General features: G+C 43.4%; 1 protein-coding gene across 1 annotated transcript in view; it reads left to right on the top strand.

Moving 5' to 3' along the window:
• The first annotated feature begins 2,324 nt into the window (after positions 1-2,324).
• Positions 2,325-20,318, top strand: part of mllt3 (MLLT3 super elongation complex subunit) — a 31,222-nt gene continuing 13,228 nt past the window's right edge. Inside the window, exons 1-6 of the mRNA XM_027017203.2 lie at positions 2,325-2,442; positions 2,929-3,109; positions 17,730-17,812; positions 17,939-18,082; positions 19,419-19,457; positions 19,699-19,827. Of these exons, the coding sequence (XP_026873004.1) occupies positions 2,431-2,442; positions 2,929-3,109; positions 17,730-17,812; positions 17,939-18,082; positions 19,419-19,457; positions 19,699-19,827 (588 nt within the window). The 5' untranslated portion in view covers positions 2,325-2,430. The remainder of the gene's footprint in view (positions 2,443-2,928; positions 3,110-17,729; positions 17,813-17,938; positions 18,083-19,418; positions 19,458-19,698; positions 19,828-20,318) is intronic.

Here is a 20,318-nt window from a genome sequence, read left to right as displayed (position 1 = left end):
AAAGGGTACCGCTTCAAATAAGTCCCCAAAACGTTTGTTTGGTAGGATTTGTTTTATGTTTATAATCGGTCTTTTGTTTTTGAGACACAAATGATAACAAATGTGTATCATAATGTGAAACGCCTTTCTAAACGTATGACAAAATGATTTCATAGGGCTTTCGTCCCTCACCTATCACTTATAATCACCTATGTTATAATCACCTATGTTCAATATGGGCATAAAATTTAAAAACGCAGTTTTTGTGGAGTAGTTCCACTGTAAAGAGCATCTTAAAAAGTTTATTTAAATAAACAGATAGATAGATAGATAGATAGATAGATAGATAGATAGATAGATCTAAATATAAATAGGGAATGTCTGCCCATTACAAACATAATAAGAATATAATAATAACCCCCTTACACGCTTTTCTTCTGTGCTTTTATTTATTGTGTATGATATTGTGATAAAGACGCTGCTGTGTGTGTTTAATATGGACTTTTAAACAAAAGAGTTATTACTGGTCCATTTCAACAGAATATTTGCCAACTAAAAGGCATCTGGATTTGGGTGATGCTGTATAATGTAAAAAAAAAATAAAATAAAATAAAACAGAGCACCGTGTCAGTTTACACATATTTTGTGGACGTGTCTGGTGGAAATGAAAAAGGTCATCATTTTCTAAAGTCAGTGAATCCAGTGTTGTAATATTTCTGTGGCAATTTGATTTGGCAGAAGAAAACTGTGTATTGGATTTACAACAATTTCCCCAGTTTATTTGTGGTGATGCACAAAGAAGCAATGGGAGCTGATTTACTCAATGTGATGACAGCTTGAATAGCTATAGATACTTAAGATATTAGGCCATAAATACACTGATATGCATTGTTTGTCTCCTCATTTGAATATATGTATTTACAAAGCCATGAAGCTTTTAATAGACTCCGCACTTTGAACATATTTTAAGTTCATACGTGAGGAGCTGGACAAACACTATTCTCTCTCTCTTCTGAGAGGTGATATAGGACGGGTATGGGGCATGCGCTTGTGGTCTGATTTGCAGCACACTTTTGTAGAAGCAGGGGTTGTGGCAACTATGGCCCAGGAACGAGATGTCATAAAGGCTGAATTAAATTTGCAGTGGTAACCTTATGTACAAGATGGCAGAGTTCAACTCTAAAATTTTAAATCTTGTTTTTTAATGTCATGAAGGCACATCAACTAATAAAGTACAAAGTGTTATTACCAGCTGATTTATATATATATATATATATATATATATATATATATATATATATATATATATAGAGAGAGAGAGAGAGAGAGAGAGAGAGAGAGAGAGAGAGAGAATTTCTTTTGTGTTGTGCTGCTCTGCTGACTTGTCACACTCTGTCACCATCCGATCCGAGTAAGGCTTAAAGCGACAGCTGCCTGACCCAAAATCCTAAAATCTTGACCAGCAGAAGCGCCTACAGTGAACATATGAAATATTTCTCCATGTTCCTTTAGCAGTGCTCTGTCCTTTACTCAACTTTCAGTGGATTCGTTTGTACTAGGAGCCGTCAGTTACAAATGTATTTGCTGGTGAAATATATATGTTTATTCCCTTCTGCGTAGTCTTGTAAATCATGGCTATGAGGATTATCACGTCTGAACTGAAAGTAACTCCAGTGCCCCCCACCACTAGAGAAAAGCTTGTTCGGAACTCAGAGTGACTTGAACCTTGACTTGCCAATTTCCCTAACCAAGATATATTACTCGTTATTTTATTTTTATTTTTTATTTGCGCCTCCATGAATGCTGTTAACAAAGCACATCAATCTCAAACTGCTGTCTTCACTCGATTTTGCTCTGAACTTAGATGAAACATTTCGAGGATCGAGGACGCTGAAATGTGGATGCGCTGCGCATATTCTACGTAAAGCAACATAGGCGGTTCGAGCGTTCAGTCGCACAGCCACGTCGTGCTCCTGATGAAAAAAAAAAGTGAATCGAAAGGTAAAGATGTCGTTTTTTATTGAGGTGAAATACTACCACTCGCAATGTCCAAATGCAATGGTTTCACCTCTTTGTCCAATTCAGCCGTGCTTCGGCGATGTCAGTAGTCCGGTGTTCATTTCACGCACCAAGTGTTTTTAGCAAGTCGTCTTGGCGATCGTTCAGCCCGGTCAGCACGAGCGTGTTACGGTGCGGTTTCTGATAGGGTTAAAACCCAGCCTGGACGTGCACGCGCTTGCGCTCCCGACGGCTCGTGCTGTCCGCCGCACCGCGTGCGCTTCCGAGTCCACGCGCGGCGACGGCGCATGCGTCTCACTTCACTCCTCGAGCCTTTGAAACTCGCGTAGGGCTCAATTAAGAGACCATGTCCGCCATCGGCCGTCTGCAGTCTTTGGTCTCCTTATTTAAAGCAAATTCTCCATGAAATAGCATTATCCCGTGGCCTCGAGGATGGCCAGTTCGGTGAGTAGGCTGAAATGTCGTTGTGTTCGGATCTCGTGCTTTAAACGCTGCTTTTCTTCTCCCTCTAAAAAAACAAAAAGGCCGAGAATTTCCAGCCATATTTCCAGCGATATTCAAGTACAGTAGAAATAGTTGAGCCTAGAGACGCGTCTAGAATTTTGTATATTGCACACCCATGGACATGTTTGCCAGAGTAATGCATCTGAAAGGTATAAAACTGAATTGGTTGCATTTTAATAAAAATTGTCATAAACGTTTTGTGAGCGGTGTGCACTAAATGCTCGGCTACATGCCCCCTTTTTCTTAAAAAAAATAAAAGTGCAAAGGTGCGGATGTTTATTCATACTACTTAGCCTCTCTGTTATTTTAAGAATCGACATGTCCGACTTGATCGTGTAGAAGTAGAAAATGATTCCGAACTACTTTTTATTTTCCTTTTTTACGCGTGATTTGCTGTGGTATCAACTGGATATTCTGCTGTTACAGGGTGCCGTTCAGGTTAAACTAGAACTCGGTCACCGTGCCCAGGTTCGAAAGAAACCCACCGTAGAAGGTTTTACGCACGACTGGATGGTGTTTGTCCGTGGACCAGAGCACAGCAACATCCAGCACTTTGTAGAGAAAGTAGTTTTTCATCTACACGAAAGTTTTCCAAGACCAAAAAGAGGTACGTAAAGAATTGCTATTAACATTAAGACTAGACTAAGCGGAATAAAAACTAGCGATGTTGTTAATTGTTTTATTATTGTTATATTTGGAGCTTGCCGCGTGGTTGAAAGTGATGTGTGAGTCTTGGCAACATGCGTGCTCAATGCAGTTTTGCACTATGCGATTCTTCGGGGAAAAGTATGAGAATAAGATGAACCGAGTTCAACATAGTGGGCTGAATGGGTGGTGGAGCGCCTTGCAAGACGGAAGGGATCAATGAAAATATTTGATGGTTTGAAGCAGTCTACCCGGTTCTTTGCCGGTAGTGCGTTTTGAGTTTGCTCGGACGTGACAAGTGCTGGGCGAAATGCCAGCCAGAGCCTGGGAGAGGGTCTGTCATGCACTAATTACACGCGACTCGGATTGCAGACGAGCATTCGTAGCTTATTGAGAACAGTTGTGAGATTGTGCTTGTTTGAGTACGCTTTGCTGTTTCATACAGATTCCTCACGCTGCCTAGACGTCTCTGGGAGGAATCGCAAATACATAAGCATGAAAATATGATTATATTATGCAGTTGGCATGACAACAGGAGATGGATATTTTTTTATAGGTGAAGACCAAACAAGGAAGGGTAGGATTGTGCTCGTTTCTTGCTGTGGGTACAGTTAAAGCTTGTAATATTCCTTGTGAGCTGTACAATGGAGAGGACTGCATGGTTTTTGCACTAAACTACTTTGCTCAGGCAATTTTTGAGTCATCACAATGGTGCCACAGAGCTTGCTGAATTAAACAACCAAATTTGAAGTTTGTTGTGCTGCAGATCTTGGTGAATTACTTTTACCAAATGTGTATTACCAGTTCTTCATGTGAGATCTGTAACCTAGGCTTGATTTGATCTCACAGAAAAACATGGGTTTTCTTGTTCTATCAAAAGGCACTGTCTCTGTGGTGAAAATCTCCACTGTCATATTTACATACTCAAAGCATTAAAACCGAGTGTAAATCACCCAGTCCTAATTCGGAAACCACTGGAAACGTGCTGTGAAGGCCTTTGACACATGAGGTGTGCCAAATGTACGTTTGTGTTACCATCCCTCAGCCCTCCGTCTTGACAAATGTGGCAGGGGTTTCTGAAGAAGAAAGTCAGCAGGAGGATACTTGACCCATCATAAATCCTTCCTTATGACACAACCTGAAAGATTCTCCAAACCCAACCCCACCACCCCCCTTAGAAGTATACGGTATGCACCCTAATGTGTGTTTGTGCCATGACAAATTGGAAGCCAAGTACTTCCTGAGGTTTCTTGCTTCTTTTTTCCTTTTTTTTTTACTGTTGCAGAAAAGGGTCTTTTTGTTTAGGAAATGTTTAACTGATTTGACAAAGTCTGCGATCCAAAATGGGTAGAAGGACGTGGGCGTTTATGTTCAGTGAAAAGTAAATCACTGAAGTTTAGCTAAGGTCAGTCCAGATTGTAATATCTTGTGTTAACACTTATAATCAGTCAGCATGAACTTTGGATGATACCTTTAGGCTGACTTTAAGCTGTGGCTTTATAGTATCTACCAGCCAGTGCAAATCAATCTGTGATGCAGAAGCTGTTTGAAAAGACATTCTGCATCCACAGTGCTTTATAATTGCACAAGTCTTTAATTGTGGCTCTAGTCCTGTGTGACTTCCAAGTGCAGTAGATAATCCACAACAGGGCTCTTTGTGGACACTGGATACAGATAACCCGCTTTCTTAGGCAGGACAGAATTTATGGAGCCCATGTAACGTAAACAATCAGGCTTATTATTTGGGGTCCTGAGAGGCTACGGTTCCCCGGCCCCCCGGCACGAAGCTTTGATCAGGGCCAGCCAGTGTCAAGAGGAGTTGGGAGGGAAGTTGGAGGGAAACCTTGTGCACAGACAGGCATGTGTTTGACAGTTTAATACCAACAGTCTCACCAAGCTGCTCTATAAGAGAACAGCTGTAACACATACTCACTCACTCACTCACTCTTCTCTTCTTTCTCTCTGCCCCTCCCCCTCTCTGCCTCTCTCCTCTTCCAGCCTCTCCTCTTCCAAAAGTCTTTAGTCACTTCCTTTCAGTCTCTCCTTTTTTTTTCCTTTTTTTTTTTCTTTTCGGAAGCTTCGCCACTATTTGATATTACCCATCCTGCAGCTGTTCTATATTAAATGAAGTGCCTCCCTGGTTCACTTGTACTTGCATTTCTTCGAAATTGTCTATGGAGGTGGTATTCTTTTGCTTTTGTAAAATACCGAATTGACTGTTCCAAAGAAATCTTCTGGTTGGCTTTTGTCAGGCAGCATTTCATATTTTAGTATGCAGAAGAGTTTCATCGCGAATGTTCCTCGTTTCATGACAAGTATACAAGGGCAGCTCTGTACAGGGCTACAGAGCTCTTTGAGCCAGTAAAATCCCACAATTTTGGAAAATTATTGCAAAGCTAGACACATTTGAATGGAGCTGAAAGTGTGTGCCTGGCATGGAGAAAACATGCCATGATTAGTGGCCATGCTGTGTAGCCTTGGAAACCTGATATTTAGTGTTGGAAGCAGTATGGGGTAGTGGAGTGGGAAACAGGGTAACCACCTCAAAAGAAATGGACTAAAAAACAACCGCCGATTTCACCTGCAGCCTTTGACGCTGGTCTTAAAAATATAAATAATAATAATTAAAAAAAATAAATAAAATAAGGCTTGTGGCTTTTTGGTGGTCACAAGGGGCTCTCCATAATTTAGCAGCGGAACGCTGAGGTGAGTGCAGAAAGTAGTGTCTCTGTCAGCACAGAGAAGGCCTTTGGGGCTGTCACTTTAAATTTTTCACAGGTCCTGTGATTTCATTCAGTCACACAGTAAATTGGGTGCCAATCCGTACTTCTAATGTGTATGGAGTCAAGTAAAAGGATGAACACAAAGAAAGATGGATTTATAGGGCTTTATAAATGTACTGACATGTCATGTCTGCGATTTACCACTAAAGATTTCTTTCTTCATGTGATGAAAATCATGTAGACAGCCTCGATGCATCTCGTAGGATTTGATGCTGCATCATTTTATTTGAATCAAAACAATTGAAACGTGGCTTAAAATCTTTCTTCACAGCAAATTGTACATGCCATACCCGGCTCCTAAGCACCTCATCTGTTGGGGCTTAACCCAAGACTTCCCAAAATCTAACCACAGATGGAAGGAGTCATGAGCCATGAGTCAGGGACATTTGTCATCTCGAAGAAAATGCATAACTTTAGTTTTTGGTAATTTTTCTTTTACTTGGCTGGGGGTTTTTTTTTCTTCTGTGATTGACAGTTAAAAGGTACCCTGTAGAAAGTAAGTGTGTTCTAAATTTGTATGTTATGTCCACTGTGTGTTGCACTGGAACTTGCCCCTTTTCTGGTTAGACAGACAGTAGTTTGGAGTGCTGTTTGGACAGTGGCAGTCAGGCTTCAGCTTGGGTTATGAACAAATAATAGTAATATTAGATGACATGGAACAGCTTCAGGCCATGAGCGGTGTAATGTAGTTGATTAGCTGCCTAGTTGCTCAGAAGCTTTGTTTTGTTGTATTAGTGCTTGACCTAATTTTTTTGTGTGAGGTTCTGAAACAGGTGGTAATGTGTATTTGGATATTTCCTGACTGATGATCGACTAAGCATATTGTAGGGTTTAAAAAATATCAGCCAGTAATTCCTTTACAAGCCTATACAACCTGTACATTCTCAGTGTGCGTATCCAAGCTGTTAACACGTCTCTGTTTGGGGGGGGGCTTTTAAAAAATTTTTTATCTGCAAAGAATACCAAAGTAGAGCTCATGCTCTGAGCTTCTGAGTTTGTGTATGGATGGAAAATGTCACTGTGAACACATTTTTCCAATCACAATTACTGTGGAGCAGCTTGAGTCATGTGAGGCTTGTGGGAAAGTAGAATGTTTAATTGGAAAGCGGAACACATCTTATGAATTATCATAGTGTTATGAGAGCAGTTGACGCTGTAACTATTGAGCGATCATGGCCAACAGAAACCGAGATGAATTGAGCTTTAAGTCAGTAAGAGGCTGTTATGTTGGAAAAGGCCTGTTTCTCCTTATCCTCACCTTTTTTGGAGTTCGATGCGATCCAGTGTGATCACTGCTATTCCTTCCACTTATCCTGCTGTGGGCATGTGTTGGCCAGAAGCCATTGCTACCTTCTTTCGCTGTAGGAGTGGCGAGTGTTTGAGCCGTGCTGCCTGGCCATTGCTCTGGCTTGAAGTCTGCAGTTTTGTATGCACACACCAGATAAGGTAAAGCCTGGACCGTAGCCCATAACACAAGCTCTCCTCAGGCAAAGTGTGACTTCAGTGTCGAGTAGGGCTGTGCTGTTTCCACACACACACATACACCAGAGCTCTTTCTCCTCCAGAGGAAGAAATTTATCCTTAGCAGTCAGACAAGGCCTGCTGGGTTAAATGGAAGTGTGGAGAAGTTGTACTTGGAGTTGTGGACACTAGCGGGAGATGTTTGGTACCGGCTGCAGTACGGTTTGATTCCTGATTTGATTTAATGCTGTTTAAAAGCATTTCATATCTAAAGGTGAGTGCTGTGCATGGGTTACACATCTGTTGGCTGATCCTATCTATTATCTGATTAAAAACAGATTAATCCACTTTTAATTCAGATGATCTGCTTTTTAATTTTCAGAGACTGTTCATATACAGTCCAGAAACAGATTAAGCTTGGCCTTGGATTAAATTGCGTTCTCAATGGGACATTTTTGGAGTCTGAGAAGGCATAATGTTTGCGGTAAACCAGTGTTGCAGTTGTTCTGGTAATAGGTGGACTCAAGTTACTGTGGTATTTGGGCACCAGTAGACTGTCTAATATTAATATTAAGTGTTGGATGCTTCTGAAGTCCCCCTTTCTCTGCTTTTTTGCCTAAAAGATGAGATGTATTTAAATGTCACAAATAAATGATACTCGCATGCTCCTTTTGTGGACTGTTGTGCTGCTGGGATTAATTGAATGTTTGTTTGTTTGTTCTTGTCAAGTGTGTAGTGAACAGCGATGCTTTTCCAACACCTTGAGCAGTATTAATGGCGCTCACATGCGTGGACATGTATATTATACCCACACACCAGGACACCAGCACTGCTGAAATAATTGGGTATCTGGCTGGTGATCTGTCTGAAGCAATCCATGGCACATTTCTGTCTTGCATCGTGTCTGTCATTCCTGAGCTATGTACAGAACCATTTAGGTTCATCATTTGTTTCTGTTAAGCATGTACTTTGCATTATACTGGGATGTCATGACTGTCAAATTCGCACACCCTGACTGATACCCTGTCTCCTGCAGACTGTCTAATACCAGAGTGTGAAATGATCTAGTTTTCAGTTTTTTGTTGAGTGAGACTTTGGAACTGTGAGGGCTCTCCAGTTGTCACATGTGGCTCAGTGCCAGCTTTAAAATGAAAAGCTTTTCTTCCAAAACTAATGAATGTCTTGCAAACACAATTTTGTGTGTGTGAGTGTGAGTGAAGCTTTTGTAATCTGCAGGCTTATTCCAAAACCCACCCTATACTTTCCTAATAAGGCAACCTGATGGCTCCAGTCACCTGTGAGCTACCCACCTGCTTTATAGTCCAAGCATGGAGACCACAGCAATACAGTATCCGCAGGCCATCTGTAAAGTTTTATGCGGGGTGGGGTGGTGGAGTGTTGCTCAGTGACCTCACGTTACCCAGCATTCCCCAACCCCAGCCGGACAGGCCTGTAATTGCTTGGCGTGCGTGCAGAAATCGTACCTGGTCACACAGGTGACGTGTTTAAGGGCTGAGGCTACGAGACCTCCAGGTTGTCTCCTCCGCTCGCATGAAAGAAGCTAGGGGAAAGGGAGAATGGTACAAAGGAGGGCGGGAGAGGAAGAGTGGGAGTGGGAGTGGGAATGGGAATGGAAGGGGGGGGGTGTAACTTGCAAGCAGCAGTCCAAAACAGGAACTGGACCATAAATGCCTGCTCTGCCCCCGGTTGGTGAGAGAAAGAAGATGAGGGATGGAGGAAATGGTTTATTGAAGCATGGTTTAGGAAGGCTTGATGGCTTGTCTTTCCCTCCTTCACCCTGGATTTACATGTGCCATAAAGTATTTGTGTACCCGTTTACTGCATCTTAAAACAAAAAAACGTTGTTGTCTTCTCAAATACAGTTTGATGATAATGGTGGGGTGGGAGTATAGTATTTGGGATCATTTTTTAAATTGATTTATCCTTTTTATTTTATTTTAAAATACATCTGCTTTCATATCATAAGAATGACGAGCCTTCCGATCCATTTCAATTAGTAATGCCTCAGCTTCTCAATGAATTTCGAGGGGGGGAAAAAAAAAAAGCTATAGTTTTTTTGCATTCTTTTTATTCCAGTAGAGAATGAGGAGTCCATTGATTTCATTTGACATTTTTTGGAACAATTTTTGCATCCTACCGCCCAGCTCCTAGTTTGCGATGATACTTTTGTGGGAAAATCTCTAGCCCATGCGTCAACAGGGCCAAGTCTTGGCATTACACATCCTTCATGTGTCTCCAGAGGCACTAGACATGCGCTGTTAGTTTTAAAAAGCCGGAATGAATAATTTCTCTCTCCTTTTGGTCAGGGAACTAGCAGGTTTTTCGTTCGCAGGCGTAATTTTGGCGAGTGTGTGAGGGTGAAACCCGAGCCTTGGCTCTCTGAGGGGGAGTCCTGCCGTGGCCATTGTCTGCTTGGCTGGCAGCAAGAAGCTGTTTAAATTGTCATAAATTCCACACCCCCAAAGCTCAGTGTGAAATGTCAGTCTCGGGTGATGGGAGAAGTGCTCAGAATTCAGGGTTGTTTTTTTTTTTAATATATATCCCCCTTGACAAATAAGTGGCAGCTCTTCCTGTCTGTTGCAGACCGTTTTGTACACGGTCAGTTCTCCAACTCTCTTGCCTTAGTTTTAAGACCTGTGTGTCATCAATTCAAGAGAATCTGGCAGAGGTTCTGTCTACGATGGGGCTGGCAGTCAGAAAAAGGGCCTGGGATGGCGACCACCACGTTGGATTGCGGGTTGCGTGCACGACTAGTCCTTGAAGTCGCTGGACTCCCTCATGTTTTGCTTTGCGTGGCCTCGTTGGAGCCCATTTTAATAAGGCAGCCATTGAACCTAACGGAGATGGCCAAATCGATATGTAGAGATTGTGCTGCATCTGTAAGTAGGGCTTTAGTGGACAGGGGACTCGGAGAGTAGCTCTCCACTGCCGCCGCACAAGGGAAAAGGCCGCTCCCTGACCGACAGAATCAACTGTGCGTGGCACGTTTCTCCATTACTTGACCCTTGTTTGTGATGAATTTGTGATGCACTAAAGTACTTGTTCGTTCCAGTTTTGATGTCAAATATGTCTGTCTTTTGATTTACTGGAGCTGAACCACAAGTTGGACTGTACAGTATGAACATTATGCTGTATTCATATTCATTTAACGATTGCAGTATACCTTTTTAAATGTACTGAAACTTATTGGTGAAACCATAATGTGACATGTGAAAAGACTTGTGTTATGTGAACCAAAGTTATTTACTATTTTTATTTATTAGTTTATTCTTTTGTCCTGTGAAATGTTGTGCTTTCGCAAACAAAACTCCCACAGAAAAGCTTGTAATACTGATATTGCATCGAGGGGATGTGTGCTGGTCATCAGCGATTTAACAAATGATGCAGGTCTTTATGATCCTAGAACCAGTTACCTCCCCATGCCATCATCCAGTCCCATTCCTGTAGGAAGGAAAACCTCTCATGGCAACTGTAAGAAATGTTTACGAACCCTCTAGTTCTAAGGTTCCAGGCCTACACATGTTGTTGGGATTCTTCTCCTTGTAGAGGTTTTGTAAATTTTCAGTATTACTAAGGTTAAAAAAAAAAAAAAGGCTTTGGTCCCTGATTTTGTAAGTCAGTGAAGTGCTTGGTCATTTCTTTATGGTTGTGCAGATTTTGTTGGATTTAAAAAAAAAATGTTTTCTCTGAATTGGGATCACATCCAACTGTTAAACTGTTCTCGACCTTTTCCCCTATCCACACCACACTCTATCTATCTATCTTGATAAGAGCACTGCCTCTTGAAGGTGACCTTGGAAGCAGGCGGCGGTGTCACGGAAATCTTCCCGAGAGCACCCTGCCTTCTCCTGACTGGCGACTGGTCGATGACCACACCGCAGGGTGGCTAAAATACAGTCTGGCTTTTGGAAGTTCCCGCTAGCGCCTAAGCTCAGTGTCATAAGCTGAAAATTATGGCAAACGGGAAATTAAATCACCGGAACCCATCTGAGTCTGAGTGGTTGTATTGGCCGGCATTAATGGCATGATGATGAGGGGCATCGTGAAATCTTATCCATAGACTGATGGCCTTAGTATGGTGCCAATTAAAGGAAGTAGGTGCCCTGGTTTTGGTTCTTGTAAATCCTTCCCAGTCGATGCCCACAGGGCTTCTGGAAGTGGGGGCAGTGCCATGCTACATCTTACCCCATAATTGACAATTACTACAATTTGGACCTTGGTTTCAAGGTCTGCTTTGAGTTGAATAGCGAAAGAGCACTGGGAATGCCTTTCTCCTCTCTCTGTGTGGCAGGACAGTTTTCTGGACGATCACATACTCCCACCGCTGGCTCCAGCAACTTTGACAGGAAAAGGGAAGACCTGTTTCAATATGAAGCGCTCAAAAATTCCACGAATAAATGAAATGACTGCAGTTTAGACCTCTACTCCGTAAAAAGTAAATAATTGGATTTCCATACGAGGGGACTCGGTATGTGGGGTCAGTTGAGAGAGACTCTAAACTCCTCCCCCACTTCTTTAAGGTTGAGTGGCATTTGAAATGAGCAGCAGCACGTTTGTTCATGTGCCCTCGTCTGATATTTAGTTACCAGGTTCTTATCCACCCCACAGGCAGGGCCATATTTGGATTATTTTGAGTTAGAGCGCAGCAACAGGAAAGAATGACCAAGATCGCACGTGTGTTTCCATGTGTGTCCGTGTGGATTTGGTTTCGTCTTTTTTTTTTTTTTTTTTTTTTTTCCCTGTTTTTCCCTTTTTTCCCTGGTTTCATGAAGCAGTGGTGAGGCTTACATTTAGTAACGATGACCCAAGTTTCCCCAAAGTATTCATATGATTTAAGTTAGTATGATGACGTGTGTTTACAGTTTAGGGATTGAATGAAGTGCTCCATAACTAAGTTTTGAATTGGCAAGCTGCTCAGTTGCTTATCGATGACCTCTAATATTTTGACTGTAATGCTATTCACGATGAAAAGATATTTAATTGACCACCGCTAGTATTTTATTCTGAAATTACCTGTCATACTTTCCTTGCTGTAGTGCAAACTGTAAATTCTATGTTCGCAGGTCATGTAAATGTGCACATATGTGATGGTTAATGCAAGACTTCAGTTTGGTCTTATTAACCAGGAGTCGAAGGAGTTGTGCTCTTGTTTTGACACAGCACCATGTGTGCCATGCTTGGTGGTCCCAGTTGACGTGGATGTCACCTCACCGCCTGTTCTCTCGTTTCCCACGCCGTCCGAGTTGCCAGAGCCCGCTGCCTGTTCTCACGGTCCCGCTCAGGGAGACAAATGCTGCCATGATATGCCTCCCCTGCTTTGACTGAGATGCCCTAACAGCTGTAATTACAAGCAAAGGCCTCTCTTGAGAAAACTAAGAGCTGGCGCCGAAAGCGTGCCCACGTCAGGCGGGCCGCACCTTGCCGGGGCTCCGGAGCACTTTACCGACTCCGAGAGAACAGCTGGAGATTGGCGGGGGTGAGGGGCTTCACGGCTCGTGGGCAGTGGCGGAAGTAACGCTGCCGGTTCAGAGGGGTCAGCGGAATGACCTGCCTCACGCAGAGGGTTCTGCATGCTTGTATTCTCATCTGTGCCAGAGGAGGACGATTACGAGGTAGCGCGCTTGCTCCAGAAAACGAGCGAGAAGTGGGAGGTTTAAGCCTGCCTTACACCTAAAAGGAGAAAAGTCCCAAAGGGGGAAAAGCACCTTGGCTCGGCTGCCATGGTTCTCGTGCATGGAGGTGTCAATTTATGCCTCTCGATGTGGACGTGGCACTCCCATGTGCTAGGTTCTGCCATATAACTGCCATGTGAGGTTGAATCTTAAATCATTCTTCTGCGTTCAAGAGGAGCGTGCCTTTTGAGAATCACAGCTTGACTGACCCTGCCTCCGTCCAGGGCGACAAACTGGGGCGAATTCCTAGCCGAACAAACTTGTAAGGAAGCCACCGTGGACAGAAGCTACCTCACCAGGGCTTTGATTAGTTGCCTTTTTCAGGGCTTCTTTCTTTAGCCTTAAAAGGTGGGGTGGGGGAGGGGAGTCCTGGTGGCTTTGCTTAAAGAGCATCACTTGATTCATAGTGCTCTTTGAAATGAGCCATGACCATTGCAACAGCGTGACTATCTGACTTACGGGGAGGAGAGGAGAGCCGAATGAGGAACCGGGTGTATGAATCTCGGCACATCGGAAGGCAGAGCTACCAAACGGGGAATTCAGGTAGCTGGACGGGTTATGGAAAGGTATGCCAGGTACCCTGGGGATGGTCGCGCAGCAGATTAAAATCGGCACGTCCAAGCATAGCGACAAGGTGCAGCAGTGGAATGTAATTGTTGGGAGAGGGATTGTGAAGATGTTCCAAAGGCCCTGCAACTGGTTCTGCACTCCCCTTTTAGCTTCTATTACTGAAAACATTTAATTTGGCTCTATTTTCCAGTACTAATAAACTTCATCTAGTGTCCTTCTTTCCTTCTTGGCAACGGACACTTTGCCTGTATCTGTATCTACATTCGCTAAAGTCTTATACAGGAAAATGTTCTTAAATGTTCTAAAGTGCTTGTATTAGAATTAGTGCCTTCCTGTGGTGCAAATAATGGGGCTGATTTTTTTTTTTTTTTTTTTTTTTTTCCCCCCCATTTAGACCATGGCAAAGCAACTTTGGTTAATGCTCGGAGCAGAGGTGAGAGCATTCCCAATCATTATGGCGCTCAAACCTGGGACCAATTATGGTGTCGCCCATTTCATTTCACAAATGGTTTGTTTTTTCAAGCCAGTCGCGCTCAAAGGAAAATGAATCGGGTGGGTGGGGGTGTGGGGGAATTGCTGAAGGCGCTTGAGCATACGCTAGCCACGCTCCGCCACCTCCTTTCCAGCGAAGGGACGGCTGCCTCGGGCCTCCGGGTCTCTCAGATTTTGCGGGAAGCTGGCCCCCCGTGGTGATGTCTCCAACAGTTATTGGCGCCCCTCCAACAGGGGACTTCCTCACACTCCAGGGATCATGGTGACCTAGTGATGCTACCCAGCGATTAGCCGCGGGTATGCTCCTTGCCCCACCTAGCACCCAGTCACCACATTCCAGATGACTGTTCAGCATAAGGTAAAGCTTGTGCTAACTCACCTGGCACAATCGCTAATCCCACTGTTTTACTTGCTGAGGAATGCTTGACTTAAGCCTGGAGATAAGTGTGGGGATTGGGACAGGGGGTGGAATTCTGCACTCTGTTATTGTAGTGAGTATTGTTTGTGTGTGTGTGTGTGTGTGTGTGTGGGGTGGGGGGGGGGTTGGCTTGGCTTTTTTTTTTTTTTTCAGTGTAATAAGAAATGTATGGCATGCAAGCAAAGGGATCTGACCCTGGCTGACCCGAATGCAGGTGGTCCGCTGCACCGAGGGATTGTTTACACTGCCTGCGCTACTGACATATATCTTACTGTGAAGTCTATTGCTCGTAACATAAGATGGTAATATGATTCTAAATGGAGAGTCAAATTCGCTTCCCACAGACCAGAGTATTACTGCGCCAAAATGTTTTCAAAGGAACATTTAACCAAATGAGTGGTTGTTTTTCTGTATACATTAGCCGTTCTTCAAAGCAGGCAGAAACTCTGATGATGGAATCTGTGAGCGTAGATTAACTGTTGAGCCATACAGCGATCTAAATGTCAAGTGGATCGGGTACCCCCGCCTGCCTGCCCCCGCCCCTGACACTTGTTTTTCTCCTTTTTCCCCCCCTATTTCTGCTGTTTGGCTCACTATCTTCCGGCCTCATTACGAGCCAGTCTTGAGGAGAGGGCAGATGCAGTCTGACTGGCATTGTTCTGTGATTGGCATCCTGGCTCGAAGTGTGTGTGTGTTGCAGTGGGATGGACACTTTTTGATTCATTCCCCCAAAAAAAGCCTAAGCTCTCGTTCATTCTCCACCCCAACCCCCCGCTCTGGCCTAGTGTAGTTCTTGGCCAAGTTCCCGATGCAGGTCAGTGAGTGTATTGTGCACTTCACTCGTCCAAACTCGCCCTTCCAAATGTAAAGTGACCTTTTCAACTTAAGTCGAAGTTCCACTGCCACAATAACATGCCTCCACCTTCCCAGTGTGTAGCCAATTGATTTGTTTCTAGCTAAGACTGCGAATCCATCCTAGATCCCACTCGTGTTCATTATTTTGTCAATGCCTTGTTCTTCTAGACATGTTCCTAGAGGTTCTCAGTCATTGTGGAAGTATTATGTTCTCTGTAACTGTCATAGCTAATACAATAAAAAAAAAAAATTTAATGTCATAAACTGTTAGTTTACTAGAAAATCTGATTTTATGATGGATAGTCTGTTGATGTTACTTTATTCTGATAAGTTAGCCATAATTCATTCAATATATGGTGACTGGTCAACTTGCAGTGCATTTTATATTTTTATACAATGCAGTGCTTCTACATATGCAGGACAAATGCACCCTTGTGAAAAGGCCCATTTAGAGACTTATAATTGAACCTGACCCAGTCCTGCAATTAATCGCAACCCACAATATTTTTGCAGCGGTACTGGGCTGGGGGAGATGTGACCTCAGGATCAGGGTCATGCGCTGTCTAGCCGGGAGACGTGTCACTCGGCCCGCTGAAGGGAGACCCTCGGTTGCCATGTAATCCGAGAACGAGAGTTGCCCTGGTGCTGGCAGGCCTAGGCTACTGCGAGGCTATTCCCTTTGAGAGTAGCACTGAGAGGAGATGCCCGCAGGGCTTTGCTACCAAGATGCACAGTCATTTGGCTTAGATTTTTTTTTTTCTTTAGTTTTTCCTACTTTTTTCTGTTTTTCTTTCCTTAGTAACATTTCGGGCTTTGTGAAATGTTAGCACGTGTCGGGTTCCCAGCTTCAAATACCTGTTGGATCGCATTTTGACTGCAGGCCGGTGGGATTCCATATGGGCGGTGTTCATGAGATCATTTAAAGCACAACGTGATGGAGTAATGGATTTTGCTTTCAGTTAGCCAGCTCGAGGATGGCATGAGGATTTAGGCCCTGCATCAGACAAGGAATTCACAACAGGGAAACATCATTAATGTCGTTAACTGTGTGAACTTAATCATTTTGCGGTGTGCTGCAGTGTTGTGTCCGCCCCTTGTGCGATTTCAGAGACGGACACCGAAACAGGAGACGTACGTTTTAAGGCACTATTAAATGTAGCACTACAACTTTGGAAAATGGCACTCGGAAGAGGATGAGACAAAGCTTTTCTTTGATGGCAGTCTGTCTCCAGGTGTTGTCAACCATTCTTGCTCGCACAGTGCATCAAGACTAATTGCTGGTGCTGTTGCAAGGCCCTGTGGGAAAGAAGAGGAGCCAGACAAACATGGGACCCATGGGTTTTCCTCCTCAAATGCATAATTGGGACCAAGCCTGCCATTTTGGGGTGGGGAGGTATGCATGTATATATCTGGATGATGAAAACACAATTAGATTTTAACTGATGGTGCATTGCATAAAATCCCCCATTCTTTTTCTGTGTTTTTCAAAATTGTATTTTTAAGTCAACTAGTGAAACTTCAACTCACCATCTCTCTATCTCTCTATCTCTCTATCTATCTATCTATCTATGATGCACTGCACAATTAAATCAAAGAAATGCACTATTTTTAAATTTTTTGACTGACAGGTTGTTCACAAGGTTTTTGGCTAAGATGCAAGTGTGTTTGCCTTATGCCAGTGTAATACTAAAATATTCCAAATTTGAAAGATTTTAATTGAAGATGACCATTTATTTAATCTTGTTCTACAAAACTAGCTGTTGAGCATTTGGTTCTAATTATTATATCCCTTTTGGGCACTGAAGGCTTCCCCTTATTTAGAGTCCGGGGGCGGGGGTGCACGCTGCTGTTTCATGGTTTCATGGGATGTGCATTTTCCCCATTTCCATCTGTCTCGTTATCTGAGGAGGTTTTTCTCTGAAGTCACTGAGACTAGATGAGGTCTCATGCTACTGGGAGACTTATGCTTTGTTCATACTCCATTTGAAGCATGTTGGATTCATGTAATATTGCGGAGTAACAAATGTGCTGATTGGCTCCTTCCAAATGTGCCAGCATAAATATGTTCCCCCTATTCAGGCCTTTAACAGTGGAACTGTCATCTTGTGATTTTAGCTCAGGGTGCTTACGATGGAACTGACATTTGTAGGCCCCCCAAAGTTCACCTTTTTATACATTTTTCTTTTAATGAATTGGTCCATTTTGTCATTGGCAGAACTACTGTCGCAGACTGTTGTCTCAATGCCTCCCTAACAGTGAGCTACGTTAACCTCCCCCTCCCCCATTTTTCTGTCTCCGCTATTATGACAGTGTGCAAGGACCCACCATATAAAGTGGAGGAGTCTGGATACGCCGGCTTTATCCTTCCCATTGAGGTTTACTTCAGAAACAAGGTAATTCAGCCCTTCATTCCCTTTGGCTGGTTTGAGATCCTTATTTACGGCTTCGAGCGACTACAGTCGCCTCTGTTGTGGTGCAAAGGCGACAAACTCGCTTGCCGCCTACCTTCTTTTCACCAGGAAGAGCCGAAGAAGGTGCGTTTCGACTACGACCTGTTCCTGCACTTGGAGGGCCACCCGCCAGTCAATCACTTGCGCTGCGAGAAGCTCACGTTCAACAACCCGACGGAGGAGTTCCGCAGGAAACTGCTCAAGGCTGGAGGGGTACTCGACTCACACTCTTATTTGCATTTAGTCCTGCGGGCGGCAAATGAACCTGTCTGGTGAATGTAATGAGATGCTTAACTCCAAGATTGGGGGGGGGTGTTTCCAGAGTGCACCTGTTGACCTGTTTGCCATTAGTTGGCTTGCAAGGGTAAAGTTGATGTTTGCTGTTCAATACAGGATTTTTTGGAGATTAGCATTGCAATTCAATATATTCAAAATGCTTACACTCATGGGAATTGCTGGATGTATTCTGCATTTGATCTAGATATGTCTACTTCAACCTTTGGATAAGTTATTAAAAGCCAAAGATAGCATTCATGTGTGTTTTGGCAACTTTGAAATGCAATTTGCATAACACTGCTAAGACGAAGGTTATTTATTTAGGTAAAGGTGAAAGATTTTTTGGTAGTTTGATTTAATGTATTCACTCCAGACAGCACACGGATACTGGCATTAGCACATGGGTAAGAGAGCCTGTTTATCAGAGCTCAGCATGAGGACTCAGTCTTCCTCTTACTAAACGTCTGTGTCAAGTGTTTATGCAGGTGACGTGGCCCATTTGCTCAAGGATGACACACACACACACACACACCCACACACCTACAGGTGAGAGCACATGCAGTCCCTGTAGGCTGTTTTGCCTCTGTAAAGTGAACCTCCAGAGCAAAAGCTATTGTCAGCCAGTTGGTCCTAATGGAATTACAGCTCTCATCAACCAAGACAAGGACGTTTGGTGGATGAATTAAAATGGGCCAGTTCTAACCTGAACGATCCATCACTCCAGGCTGTCCCTGGGTTTTCGCCAAAGGACTGCACAATCTCTTTATTAATTAAGGACCCTTTCATTTACGTTTTGTTTGCCTTCGTCCCATTTCGAAATTCAGCTGGCTAATAAAATGGTATTAGGCAGCATCCAGCATGAACTTTTTTTTTTTAAGAACTTAGCATCTAGGGAACTGATCAGTCTTTCAAGGTCAGTGTAGTGGTTTTAGCCTGTCTGCTCCTTGGTTCATCCCAGGCATTCATCTCTTCTACGGCTGTAGTGATGACCTCATTTCCCTTGATATTGGTTGGTTTACAGGGGCATGGCAGGAATCGACACTGTTGATTGGCAGTGGGCGTTGTTGTACAGAAACTCATTTAATTAAGAATGAACTATTAGCTAGTGCAATATCATTTTAACTTGGCAGAGACTGAGAGGTTGTCTCCAATTTATTGTTTTGGCCACCGTGAAGCGTTTTTGTCTTTAAATGATCTAAATGGACACGTTGTGTCTTTTGCCAAGAAAGGGCTTCCCTCTCTCACCCATTCATTCACATTCTTCCCATGACAGCAGAGGGACCCTCACCGAAGAGGCTCAGAGGACTCCAAAGTAAGCAACAGTATCTTGTTGGTTGATTATAATCAAGAAGCATGATCACTACATCTATTTTCAGTACCCCCAAAAATGTGACCTGTTCTTCAGGCAGCATGTACAAGCTAAGGTACTATAGCCCTATTCGGATTGGATTACTTTATCAGGGATGTGTTTGTAATTTTGCACATTTTCTTCATGGGGTAGTTAATCGGTTAAGTAATCTAGGGGTATTTATTTATTTGTTTGTTTTCTATAGGTTATGGTGATGCAGGAGGGCTCCACGTCTCTGTTTGGTCAGCACCTGAAGCTGCCTACCTTGCCCAGCAGCTCACTGACACTGAGCTTCTCTGATGGCAAAAAGAACAAGTCCTTCCTGGGGTCAAAGGTCAGTGTGGATTTCCGGGGGCCTCAGAGCCCCTGGCCCAAACTAGCCAAACGGGCGTCGTATTGCAACAAAATAATTTCTTCTATGAATTCCTTATCCTGCATATTTTGGCGAGTTCAAATATTTTTAGGATTTTAAATTTGGGGGTTGGGGGTGGGGTGCATTGCAAGATGTTCAACTACAGCTTACTTTAGATTATGAACCAGTGTAAACCAAGCTCCAGGATGTCGGTAGTTACAGAAGTGGTTTTGAATGAACCGTGCAATACTTAGAGACAGTGCATTGTAGCTTGTTTGTCAGCTGCAGACTGTAGATAGCTTAGGTTAGTGATGACAACATATTGGAATTCTCAGTCATAGAATATCAGTATCACAGTGTTGAAAATTTTTAGTGGACATCTGCATGTGGTATTCAGAACTTTTTGTCTCTAGTTCTCTCTGCAGAATGCATCAACTGTAATGTTTTCATAGCCACCTGTGGGTCTTTGTTTA

The sequence above is a fragment of the Electrophorus electricus genome, chromosome 19 (assembly GCF_013358815.1).
Source record: "Electrophorus electricus isolate fEleEle1 chromosome 19, fEleEle1.pri, whole genome shotgun sequence".
Taxonomy (NCBI): Eukaryota; Metazoa; Chordata; class Actinopteri; order Gymnotiformes; family Gymnotidae; genus Electrophorus; species Electrophorus electricus.
The sequence above is the reverse complement of the archived record's forward strand: the minus strand, read 5'-3'. Positions and strand labels throughout refer to the sequence as shown.